The following is a 13,463-nucleotide window of genomic DNA, read 5'->3' on the forward strand; positions in this document are numbered from 1 at the left end:
CGATGGTAAAGTGTCATTCAATAGAACTTGCGAACTATGTAAACAAAAGTTACTAGTAAATTGACATTCAGTGTCAATTTTAGTATGGCAGTTTGTTTACATAGTTAGCAAGTTCTGTTGAATGACATTTTATGTATACAGAGTATCCTAGCCCCAAACTAAACAAAGCTTGTACACATATTAACTCACATTTATATACGGGTCTATCGCGAAATTTATTTAATTACCTTTTTCTACTCCCGTACTTTTATTTGTCATTTAAAGGGTCGTGCACACACCTTTAAATCCCTATCTTATAGTTGTCAAGACTTGTCTTTAGTCTATTCCCCAAAAAAGTATTTGTGCATACACGCAGTATCTTTTTGGCGATTTTACGATACATTGTGTAATGACCACTTAAAAAAATATTGAATGAAATACAGTGTTGCCAACCTTATTTTAAATGTCATCTCTGACAAATAAGTGAACCATAGACATGTTTTTTTTTTAATTCCATAATTTTCATTCATTCATTCATTCTTTTCCCGCCAGTACCCTCCATTTTTGCTACTTCTTGAATTAAAAATATTTGTTAAATTTACAATTTTATTTCAAAGTAAGTGGTTGGTCGTAGAAAAAGTATTGTATGCAACGTTGTTTAACTGAGTCAAAAAATACTCGCGGCGTCTTTATTAACAATTTTCGGCTTCGCCTCAAATTGTTACTCACGCCACTCGCCTTTTTTGACCTCTCTTAAACAACGGTTGCATAAAATACTATTATTTACCGACGTTTCGACACAGATTTCACTGGTCGTAAATAAAGGTAATTAAATAAATTTCGCGATAGACCCGTCTAGAAATGTGAGTTAATATGTGTTCAATACGCGAAAGTTTTAAATATTATAAAGATTGTACAACTCAAAACCTGCTCTAAAGTCCAGTGAATTTTGCGAAGTCTTCCCCAGCAGTCAAATCCACACAATCTCCAAGATCTAGGCATACCTGTACAGTCAGTTGCAGCCGGAATAGAGACAAAGCCAGCTGGGTACAGTCGGAGCCGGCCAACTCGCTGGCGAGCGCCGCCGCCGCTCCCGCCAGCCGTTCTAACGACGGTGCTGCGGGACTCAGCGCAGAGCACACCAGCTCCATTATCTTTGATACTGATGATTGCGATATCATTATCTCTGTAAACAAAACACAAAAATAACCATAATAAATTTTCAAAATCGCTACTACTAACGCCATCTATTGGTGAATTAAGTCAAACTGTGAAGTACTAGAGAAATTCATAAGACTAGTGGCTCTGTGAGCTGTAGACCTCGCGAGCAGAGCTTAAAACTGAATAAATGTATGGCAAAAATATTTATTAAAATATAGGTATAGTACATGTAATATAAACAAAAAATTAAAAACTACATAAAGCTACAAACAAAAATTAAACGAATACGCTTAACCCGCGCTTGATAAATAAAAAATACGAAATTTTTCATTTTTAAAAATAAAAAAATAAAATAAAAAACAACTATACGAAATTTAAGTATAAAAAAAATTCAAAAAGTTATGTAGCAGTATACAATTACTGGGGATGGAACCAGGGACCTGCCGATGCAAACAAAAAAAGCGAACGTTTGCAAAATACGCCATTATAGTTCTTACTAAAGCTGACGAAATTTTGCTACTCATTCTCAAGTAAAAACTAAATATCTAAATACCGCCAAAACCAGCGATACAAATTTTCTGAATTTTTGGCCATTTAATCTATAAACATATCTCAAAAAGAAAAAACTCTTATGATACCGATACGACTATTTGTTTAGGCGGGAGCTATCACGATTCCGCCATTTTGAAAAATTTCCAAAAACCGGATCGACAAATTTTTTTTATTTAGTCATAGAATTCGGTCACAAAATTTCACGAAAATCGGTTAAGAATTGCGACCTGTAGAGGAGAACATCCGGACATACAAAAGCAAAACGCCCGAGTCAAAACGTAGACCTTCGCAACGCTTCGGTCAATTAAAATATACGGTTTCAACATTGTCATACTACATGTGCCAGTCTTTGGAAGCTATTTTTGTAGGAAAATCGTTACTAAGTGCCAGTTGCACCATCTTTGCTTGACGGACTGGTCAACGTCACCCGGCGCGCCGCGGCGGTTTACTATGAAACTTTCCATACAATAAAATTTAGCGAACTCTTTAACGATGACAAACAGCTTGGTGCAACCGACCCTAAATCTTTTATAGGTAAAGATTTCGTTACAAAGAGAAAAAGGAAAAGGAGGGACAGGAAAATTAAATCATTGGCGAGGCGCCGGGAATAGGGTAGTTTTTGCGTAACTGTTGCACAGGCCAACAAAAGGTACAATAAATAAATAAGCATCCATGCAGTGAAAAGTTTCGACTGACAACTATATTATATGTCAAATGACATACTAACGTTACAATCCGCCAAAAATGTTATTGAAATGAGTTGCTGATGTTTTTGACAGGTTTTTGTAGGTTTGAACTGAGACAAAATGTGATGTGAACGGAGGGAAGTAATGCCATAGAGAAAAAAATACATAGAGTGCTCACTCCATACATCAGTTTTAGTACCAAAAAGACTATTAGCATCTAGCATCGAGTAGCGGAACTATCAGTACTGCTACTTGACAATAGATGTAGCCACCGACCGGAAAGTCTTATGCTGTTGAGATAAGACTTTCCGGTCGGTGCTACATCTATTGTCAAGTAGCAGTACTGATAGTTCCGCTACTCGATGCTAGATGTAGACACTGAAATTAATAGTCTGAACTGATGTATGGAGTGAGCACTCTATGTATTTTTTTTTTCTTTGTTAATGCTCACCGCCATCATCATCCGTCGCCAAACACATGAGCAGCAAACTCCTGCTCTTGCTGTCGTCTTCGTTAATCATCCTCCTACACACGGCGACCAAGCTGTCTTCTACTAAAGTACCTCGCAGCCATCGCCGCACTGCAGGTAGTCGGCAGTGCGGGTGCGAGAGAGACAGAGAGATACACCACTCGACGACCGACGGAGGGAACTGAAATGTCAAGTAGACTTTAGGAAGGCTTTTGATACTGTATATCATCGAAAAAGCTGCGATATTCTTATGTAATACGGTTGATAGGATGGTATATAATAGACGTAAAATAATTTTGAACACGTGCCTAATACAAAACATAAACATAAGTATAGTTAGTACTACTTTAGGTACATAGAAGTGCTAAAAAACATTGGAGTACCACAAGGCACACGCATAGGACCGCTAAAACTGACCTGTTTGAAAGAATCCAGCAGGGCATCCTGTTCTTTTTCAGACAAATGTTTCATTAAAAGGAATACGATATCCACTGCTGCTTTGCATCGCATGGTATCGCCGGCCAACCATCCTTTTAATGTTTTATCGTAAAATCCATAGATGGTATCCGAGTCGAAATGTTTTGATAACGCTAAGAAGAGATTCTTATCATCAAACTCAATAAGTAGCGTAAGTAATGGAGTGAAAACCGCATTGGCGACTTGTTTTTTGCTAGCGTACTCGAAGTACTGTGCACAGATTTTCTCAACGACGTTGTTTAAGTTATGTTTGTATCTCTCGTCGATAGATGCATTACATTGCTGGCTCGTTTCTTCCGTGTCATCGTTCTCTGCTTGTTTCTCATCATTGAATTTAATGCTTTTTGGCTTCTTAGTTTCCTGAGAAGTTTTAAGGGTCTGCAGCAATAATATGTGGGCGTCGACGAGGGCGGTAATGTCGTTCTGGTTGGTGGAGAGTTTGTCGATCTGAGCGACGACGGTGGAGGCGATGTTCTGCCAAAAGTTCCGGGCCAGCTGGTCGTATTTATCAGCACCTTCCTTAGCCTGAGTAAAAACATAATATAAGCTCACTGTACAAAATGATGAAACCTTCAAATAATTATTTGTCAAGCAACATTCGTTCCATGTATGTACACCAAGCTGCAAAAGTGCATACCGCTCTGATGAATGAATTCGAATTTGTGTATCAAAGCCTATTATTTTGAAGCTATTCATAATATTTTAAGGCGTTTTGTTTCTGTTAAATAATTCTAAAAAATATGTCCGTAAGAAAAACATTCTTGGGCCATCCTGCACAACAAAGGCTTTAAATACGCACCTCAAGCGACTGTCTCAGCCAGTATTTGACCAGCGACGCCATATTTCCTCCCGAATATCTCACTAAATTACAAGTAGTCTGTCCATCATGACCCGCCAGTATTTTCTCCAACCACGTTCTATGTACCTGTGAATTATAAAACTCCATGAATTGTGACTGGAAATAAACAATCATTTACTATACTTAAATACAGCGATTACAGGGTGAAGAGAGAAGTAAAGTCAAAGTAAACCACCCTATAACATCATCTAATGTAATTTTTCTTATGCACAATTTTTAGGACTATCAGTGCCAATGAGGCGTGAATTATGTTTTTTTTTATTCTGATCCGTTAAAGGGTTAAATACCATGAATTAGGTCTTTAGAGTTGGTTTTCCCCTGGACACCCAACCGTATCTATGACAATAAAAAATGTTTTGAATTTTTTAAATAGCGATTCTTACCGCCGTGGCCACTTCCACCATGAACTCTGTGTGTTGGAGGGAGAGGTAGCGAAGGCACTCGGAGAGGCTCGCGATCCAAGATTGACGTTCGCTTTTTGAGCTGATCACGCTTTTCTTCTCTAGTCTGGGCAAAAAATGAGAAGTTATTAGAGTAGTTTGAATACTGAGGGTAGTTAGAGATTTTATGAAGCATAAAAGAGATAGACTACCGGTATCTTCCCACTGTTTTAACTAACAAAAGATGTGTATACTTCGTTTTTTTTAGTATTAGAAATTTGGTAAACAATCTTGATGTGTCTTTTAATTGAAAAACACATTTTAAAAATAAGTTACGGTAAATATGTAATAATTATGAATCGAATACGATCTTTTATAGTCTTCTGCTTTCATAAGTAATAGTTATTGATTTTTAAAAAGTGTTTTTCAATTAAAAGACACATCAAGATTGTTTACCAAATTTCTAATCCTAAAAAAAACGAAGTATAGTCAATTTCCCGCGCAAGATACTGTCGCGGTACAACGTACTAGGTTTAAGAATTTTACTGAGTGATTAATATATTAATTCAGTAATTTTTCAATGCAAGTTGTAAGGTGCGCAAAACCAAAATTCGGTCATTTAGATAAAAACCACAGCGCTTAAAGATTTTGATAGTTACCCTTTAAATACGGCATTGAAAAAGGTCTCGTAGAACTGTTTAGTGAGCATGTGCTGTGGCAAGAAAGCTAGAAGTGGCAGCAGTATACTCGACAGGTGTTTCGCGTCGCCCCAGCCCCCTGCGGACGGAAACGGATAAATACACGTTTACTTATTAAAAAAACCCCGGATTCGCGCCCCAAAAGTTACGTATTAGTACTTGCAATGGGTGGATCAACTATTTCTTGTTGTTATTCTGTCCGGTCAGCCAAGAGACAATAGTAGCATAGTTTGTTAGAAGACATTTGTACACCACCTTCTTCTGACACGCTTGGTAGACGACCCTCAATGGAAAGGGTTTATAAGTATCACAAAAAAGCGTGTTTGGTGAATTTAATTAAATGCCTGAAAATCAGGTTTTAAAGAGTGACCCAGGAGAACGTAACCATGGCAACGAGTGACAAGAAAAAGTTGATTCACCCATAAAACTATGGTACAAATCAAATTAAATATATATTTGTTAATAAATGACGTACCGTTTTCTAAGACGTCGATTATCCTCTTAATCAGAAGATCCTTTTTGTCTAGCCACGTGTCGTCCTGAATAGGAAAATATAACTTCATAAGTATAAGGTCCTTATTATCTTTAGCAAAAAGCGGGGACAAGATGATGATGATGATGATGATGATGTTTTATTCAAGACTAGCGACCCGCCCCGGCTTTGCACGGGTTAACAAATTATACATAAATCTTCCTCTTGAATTAAAAAAAACCGCATCAAAATCCGTTGCGTAGTTTCTTAAGATCTAAGCATACATAGGGACAGACAGACAGCGGGAAGCGACTTTGTTTTATACTATGTAGTGATTTTGAGAGTTGGCGCAGTCGGTGGGATCGCGCGTACCAGAATGGCAGTATGCATTGCCAATAGGGTATTTGACTACTAGTCAAATCAGTTTCTAATTTCGAACTGTCAAAACGATTTGCTGAAACACTAGCATGTGACGTCACGATCAAATTAGGTACATACTCTTTATAGTTTTTAACGGGTTTTAAAATAGAGACTGTGTCTAAAAATAACTGCTGTCTACGTTTCTCTATTAATGTTCCGGTGCTTTATTTTTACATTGTGTAAAAATACTTATTTTAAATAGAGTCAAGTACCTGACAATAATAAATATGTATGTTAACTCAAGAGTCTCAAGACAAGACTACATGAGCTACACGATGCTATCCATGACGCCAAGGACAGACACAGATCCACCACCATCGGGGGAATCACGACCCTCAGCAATGAGAAATACGACGCCAGAGGCGCTACCGCGAAAACAGAAATTCGCAAATTGCGGGGATCTTTCTCTTTTACTCCAATGAAGGCGTAATTAGAGTGACAAAGAAAAATGCCCGCAATTTGCGAACTTCCATTTTCGCGGTTATAGCCCCGGGGGGTTGTTTCCCATAAAGTTTTACATCATAATGTATTGATTGTCATATTATACAATACAATACAATACAAAACTCTTTATTACACACTTCACATACACGTATTACACACACACGTATACATATTATAATTAGTCATAAAACTGAAACCCTTAACTTTTTAGGGTTTTCGTCAGGTTATCCTATACATGGGTTGGGTTAGGTTAGGTTAGTTTTATGGAAATCCTGAAAAGTGACACGTAATTTATGAACCAAATGAATTATGACTAACGAAAATGCGGGCAAACAATACATTATGACATAAAACTATTTGGGAAACAATAGAGACCCTAGCCCAGGAGGTGTATGTTACCTTGACATGTCGCAGCAGCACCAGCAGACAGCACCACTGTTGCGCGAGCGTGGAGGGTGCCCCTAGTAACAGCTTGGCGGTCCGTGAGCCGTGGGCGGCGCCGAACGTGTCGCCGTAGCGGCCGATTATACGGCCCAGGGCGCCGAACCACGACGCTCTGCGAAACGGTCAATAGATAGATAGATTTATTTATTTCTTATTGGAAATTACATGGTATTTAACAATGTCACAATGTTTCCAAATAACATGAATTCACAAAAAGATCGTCAGATTGTAAACAATAATACATTAAAATAATTAAGAATTAAGTAAAAAATATAAAACAATAAATTAATAATCATAATAAAAATTAAAATTAAAAGTTAAATACAGTAAAATGAAATGTCAGAGAATGTCAGAGCATAATAAACATAATAACTAAATATGTGGGTGGATCAACTATTTCTTGTTGTTATTCTGTCCGGTCAGCCAAGAGACAATAGAAGCATAGTTTGTTAGAAGACACTGTACACCACCTTCTTCTGACACGCTTGGTAGGCGACCCTCAATGGAAAGGGTTTATAAGTATCACAAAGAAGCGTTTTTGGTGAATTTAAATGCCTAAAAATCAGGTTTTAAAGAGTGACCCAGGAGAACGTAACCGTGGCAACGAGTGACAAGAAATAATTGATTCACCCATGTATTAAAAACATTTAGAAAAAATATTACTTATGCCCAAACCTAGAATTGATTCGGAATAGAACCAGATAAGATAAGATAAATAAGATAAGATAAATAAGATAAGATAAAAGATAGTTTATTCAAGTAGGCATATTACAATGCGCTTATGAACGTCAAATAAAGCTACACCGGCTCCAACCCTACCCTACACCTCTGCCTCGAGAAGATTTGAATCCCCCCTCAATTTGAGGAGGGTATCCCAATATGGAACCGGAAACAAAACAGAATTGATTGGGTTAAAAAAATAACCATTTCATCTCTAAAACATATGTTTACACTGATTTAAACTTTCACGATTTTTACACATTATTAAATTGTACAACGGGACTTAATCGCGTATCTAAGTTTTAAAATTTACCTCCGACGTTTCGAGGACGGCGTTGTCCCCGTGGTCTCGGAGAAGTAGTCTTATGCTTTGGTTTCCTCCGATAGCGGTGCCGTCATATAGCGGCCGTCTCCATACAAATACTACGACATCCATATTTAGCCGTATTATTTAGTATGGAGACGGCCGCTATATGACGGCACCGCTATCCTAGGAAAACCGATCTTTAGATACGCGATTAAGGGCCACTTGCTTCATCCCACTAACCCGGGGTTAAGCGGTTAAACCGTTAACCCAATGTCAAATTGTACTGGTAACCATGGTAACTCCAGGTTTAACCGGTTGCCCCGGTTTAGTGGAATGGTGCAAGTGGCACTATGTCTCGTTGTACAATTTAATAATCATATGTTTATTGTACCTGACTTGCTGCGACTTGTTGAAGGGCATCTTCCAGAAGGAACTAGCCGCTAGGAGCGGCGTTAGTTCTGCCCACAGCCAGTCATCGTGTTGTGAAGGCAGATGCTGTACGAAGAACTCCAAGCCTTGGAGACTGGCGGTCACCAGCCTTGCCCATTGGAGCTCCTTCTCCTCGGGTGTCAGAATTCTAAAAATGTTCTTAACCCTTAAATGCATAGTGATGCATTTATACACACAACATAAACATCAAATGTTATGCATTATTAAACAAATTCTATTTGTTCTTGTATATTATTTCAATAGTAAAACTAATAAATTTTCCGAATTATTACATAAATTTACGCAGTATTTTAATTTATAAAAGTTACATTTGTTTATAGACGAAATGTCGGAAAACTTGGAAAAACCTGGAAGTTGATGATTTTTAGTATGTGATTTTGGGCAGATTTTTCGGGGTTTGTAATTATTTTATATTTACAAATTTTATCATAGGAACATCACAAATAGTGTACCTTTCTGATGGCAGTTAAGATTTTTCCTATACCCCTTACTAATAGCTATATATTTCCAAAAATATGATTTAGACTATGCAACTTTTAACACTGATTTCCCAGTGAAAATCGATGATATATTTTTTTTTACTATTTTTCCTAGAAACGGCAAACAATTATGTGATATATATATTAATTTCGGGCAAAACGAAAAAATCATGTATTTAAGGGTTAATAATTAAATAAATAAAAGACGTTTATTCAAAGAGTTTGAACATAGGTACATAATAAAAGTACACAATAATGCTTACAAACTAATTGAAAGGGAAGGTGGCTCAGCTAATGTCTATGCCAAAAGACTACGGGGCACAGCGGCCCTAAAGACTTCCAGCAACGGACGCTGTTATTCTGCCACCGCCGTATTTAAATTTATATCTAGCTAAGGACAGTAGAAACATTTACACTATTACACATAGGACAGGATAGCAAAACCGAACAATGCGCAGTGGATAAAATAGTGCAATTAATATCCTCTAGCCGCCCAGAGACCTATAAAAAGGTCTCCTGTTCTAATTTGAATCTTATTTTTGACAAGTCAAAGTTGAATTTTCATTGGCAAGCTTTGACGTCTGGGTGGCTAGAGGATATACAAAACAGAAGAATATAGAAGTGGTGAAAGTAGATGCTTCATAAAAGTCAGCTGCCGCTCCGTTGGAGGATTGAAGAACGCTAACACAAACTATCAATGTGTGTTGTGGTCTAAAATCATGGGTTTCAATTAAACCTCGGCTGTGGTCGTGCCATATACCGCAAAGAAAAAAAAAATCTTAAAAAAAGCTCACACGAAAAATTCCAAAAATATTATATAGTCCTGTAAAATGTATTTATTTATTGACAGATGAAACTTACTTCTTGCTAAGGGCAGCCTCCGCGTTGCCGACGAGGTTCTCTAAAAGATGGGCGATGACTTCAGACATGCAGAAGGAGATCACATCCGGCAGCTTGCTTTCTGGGAACGTTGACTGGGGAACAACTTATATGTCTGTTAAAAACATTTAAATAATCCTCTACAAATATTCCTATCAATGTTTAAACCAGTAACAAAACGCACATTTAAAAATGTTGACACTTTTAACTTCAGAACTAAAATATAAAAAAAAAACTGTTGGCATAGACTAAACCGTTGAAGGTACGAAATTTTATTAAATCAAGTTCTTAAGTGAAAATAAGGTTGAAAATTTTAAGGACATTTTGTCGTTTCAGAGCCGCGGACGGAGATTAGGGAAAAGTAAAGCAATTATTCTGTAATTGCGTGTATTATTTGCGCCGAGAGTTGTTTTCTTATTTACGCAACAACTTACCGTCAGGGAGGCGCGGGCGGCCGTGGCGGCCGGGGCGTACTCATCATACTGCGCCTGAAGCCACGGGGGCAGTAATGACTTCAGATGTGGCGCCAGGCGGCGCCCACAAGCGCCAGCGATGACGCCATGCGCCACCTGTTGAAATGTTAAGGACAACAGCTTTAAACATAAAGATTATTTGCACATAAATAAGGCTCGAATACTTTAAGGGGAACAATATAAATTGCTAGCCAATGCAGTTTAATGGTCAATTGATCATTGAAGAATTTCTATTTAAAATGAATTTGGTTACTTTAGATTAGTCGAATAAAATCAAACAGAATTATGCCCAGGAGATTGACTACATTTAATTTTATAAAGGTGGTGACAAATATGACTCAGCATTATATTATTAAACATTTATTCTTTATTGATAAGTTACATGGCACCGGGAGTGCCAAACGAAAATGGACATTGACTTTTACTCCTGAATTATAACATTACCTGAGCAGCCTCTCGCACTTTGTGATCGGTGTCCGTAGTGAGTTGTTTATAGTAGTGTGCCCAACTACCCAGAGCTGCTATTACGTCTTCTACATCCCCTTTTCTGATCAGGTCACACAGCTCTTGTAGTGCCTATGGAAGAAGCAGTGTTTAACTTAACATTCATAATCATGCACCCTTAATAACAGCAAGACCCTTTAAAACTGACCCTTTGTCTACCAAACTTTATATCTTTGTAATGAACATGTGATGAAAGTTGCCATTTTGTCTCGTAAAACAAATCAAGGGCCCCTGATCTGGCAATGGGAAAATTAATGAATTCCTGGAATGTCCATATGTCTGAATGTCCAATTCCTGGAATGTTCATATGCCATATTTTGTTTCTATAAAACGTGTGACGTATTTAACTGAGTTCTTGACCTGTATGTAATGTTAAATTATAATTTGTTTAGTCCTTTACTAAGTTCTAATAAGTAAATTCCTTTTTCTCCTTGCACCAATTTTACATGTCTCTGTTTGGCCGATGGTTGACTGGTAGAGTCCGCCATTTGTGTATTGTGACTATTGTGCAATAAAGTTTAAATAAATAAATAATGTGTTCCAAATTAATTGATATAGTATCTTTAATAAAACTGTCAGTTTATAACTAAACTAAGCACATTTGAGCAATCAAATTGTTGTTTTAGTATCTGGAATATAAAAACAAAGTTTACACTTTGCCATCGGCACAATCCATCGTAAAATAAGTAGAGTTACAGCCTGTAAAACAAAAACCTACCTTTGTTTTCGTAATAGGATCCTTCTTATTCAACTTCTTTAAACACAACATAAAGTCCGGGTTCAGTGTCGGGTCCAACGGAGCGGCCAATGTCGGGAACAGCACTGGCAGCACCTTGCCTGAGCTTGTGCTCATGAGGCCGGGGTCCATGCGGACCGCGTTGTTTAGGAGCTCGGCGCTGCGGCCGCTGCTTGATGGCTGCAATTGATTAGGTTTTTAGAGCAAAGTTTGAACCTGATTCCTTGACAAAACCAAAGGTTTAGTGTTGCTTTAGTGTAAAGTACATATAAACCTGATTTTCATGCCGAAACCTGCCAACATTTATATTATGCCATGCTCATTGGAATGTTGGAATGTTGTCTAGCTTTACTAGCAATTGTGAAATCACAATATAGGCTTGCTAAAGAGGAAAACTCTTTTTAAAAAGACAGTAAATCATAAATACAAATACATGTTAACCACTCTCACAAGTATCTTCTATACCCAATTTATTAAAATATTATTAACAAAATAAAATAAATAAAAGAACTGTCAAAATTGACCGTGACCCTCGATTAGAAATCTTGTTGAATCAAAAAAAAATATTAAGTAACATTTGCTAATTAATAGAAGCAATAGATATCTATACCTTTATGGATGTAGGTAGGCATTAATCAAGAAGATATTTAATGGAAACTAATCTAATTAGCAATTATTCTTAACAAAATAGAAATCAAAATAACCAGCAGTGTTTACGTACCCGAACATTATTCTTCGTTCGCTGAGTCTGTTTGGTTTTGCCACCCATTCTTGGTAAAAACTATGAGATTATTATTATTAACACTAAACTATTCCTAATAGCATATTTTAGGGCCAAAAGCTGTTGTGTTTTAGCTCAAAATTGTGCAAAATATGAGATAAGAGTGGTGCAAGTTGCAAATTGAAACGTCAACTTTAGGAAGGAAGTACGTCAAAATTTTGACGCTGACAACGAGTCCGGTTAATGCTCAACCCAGGAATGTACAGCCCAATAATTGGCGTCCACTTTTTTGGACGCGAATTATTGGGTTGTACATTATTGCCCTGTCCAAACAGTGGCTTCATATTATTGGCACGGACCAAGCTTGTACACCCTGATAACGCTCAACCCAATAATACACGACCCAATAATACGAATCCATTTAGTGAACGCCGAATATTGGTCGCATATTATTGGCCCGTACCGATAATGCTCGACCTGGGATTGCTCAACCCAGGAATGTACAGCCCAATAATTGGCGTCCACTTTTCGCTGCAAACCACAGACTATAAATATTTGACACATAGAGTGATATTCTAGGGATGGGACGACGGTTTTTAAGTTTACGATTCAATAATGTTGTCATGCGCAAAAAATAAAGCAAATACTGTACTGGTATTATGATGTATTATAGCTGGTCAACCAAGTGTTGTCAGTCAAAAAAGGCGCGAAATTCAAATTTTCTATGGGACGTACCTTCGTACGTATACCTTCGCGCCTACATTTTTCAAATTTGCCGCCTTTTTCTACTGTCAAGATCTGGTTGACCAAGTATATAAATTATAGTTTGTCAAAGGACTGTCTCATTTCAAACATAGACAGAGAGAATTATACTGTCTTTGTCTTACACTAGTACTAGCACCCAAAAGAAAAGGATGAGTATAGTTTATAGGATGAGTATTTTTTTGTGGTAACACACTATCGCACCGCCCGCGACCTTGGTGCGTGGCACCCATAAGTGAGAGCGAGAAAGAGATATCTGTCTCTCGCTCTTATTTATGGGTGCGACGCACCAAAGTCGCGTTGCGGTGCGATAGTGTGTTATCACTTTTATGTACTTACAATTTGGTTTGACCAACTATATATTCCTTTGTCATAAGCCCCCTCCACACTC

General features: G+C 37.6%; 1 protein-coding gene across 1 annotated transcript in view; it reads right to left on the bottom strand.

The window, feature by feature from the left end:
- The window catches only part of LOC134649719 (E3 ubiquitin-protein ligase listerin), a 45,040-nt gene extending 32,586 nt beyond the window's left edge, over positions 1 to 12,454 (bottom strand). Inside the window, exons 1-14 of the mRNA XM_063504550.1 lie at positions 12,311 to 12,454; positions 11,572 to 11,769; positions 10,794 to 10,925; positions 10,311 to 10,445; positions 9,859 to 9,971; positions 8,460 to 8,645; positions 6,997 to 7,153; positions 5,737 to 5,800; positions 5,223 to 5,340; positions 4,567 to 4,690; positions 4,124 to 4,249; positions 3,265 to 3,849; positions 2,830 to 3,028; positions 984 to 1,165 (exon numbers count right to left, since the gene is read on the bottom strand). Coding sequence (XP_063360620.1) covers positions 984 to 1,165; positions 2,830 to 3,028; positions 3,265 to 3,849; positions 4,124 to 4,249; positions 4,567 to 4,690; positions 5,223 to 5,340; positions 5,737 to 5,800; positions 6,997 to 7,153; positions 8,460 to 8,645; positions 9,859 to 9,971; positions 10,311 to 10,445; positions 10,794 to 10,925; positions 11,572 to 11,769; positions 12,311 to 12,358 — 2,367 coding nt within the window. The 5' untranslated portion in view covers positions 12,359 to 12,454. The remainder of the gene's footprint in view (positions 1 to 983; positions 1,166 to 2,829; positions 3,029 to 3,264; positions 3,850 to 4,123; positions 4,250 to 4,566; positions 4,691 to 5,222; positions 5,341 to 5,736; positions 5,801 to 6,996; positions 7,154 to 8,459; positions 8,646 to 9,858; positions 9,972 to 10,310; positions 10,446 to 10,793; positions 10,926 to 11,571; positions 11,770 to 12,310) is intronic.
- Between the last annotated feature and the right edge of the window lie 1,009 nt (positions 12,455 to 13,463).

Source organism: Cydia amplana, chromosome 7, assembly GCF_948474715.1.
Source record: "Cydia amplana chromosome 7, ilCydAmpl1.1, whole genome shotgun sequence".
Lineage (NCBI taxonomy): Eukaryota > Metazoa > Arthropoda > Insecta > Lepidoptera > Tortricidae > Cydia > Cydia amplana.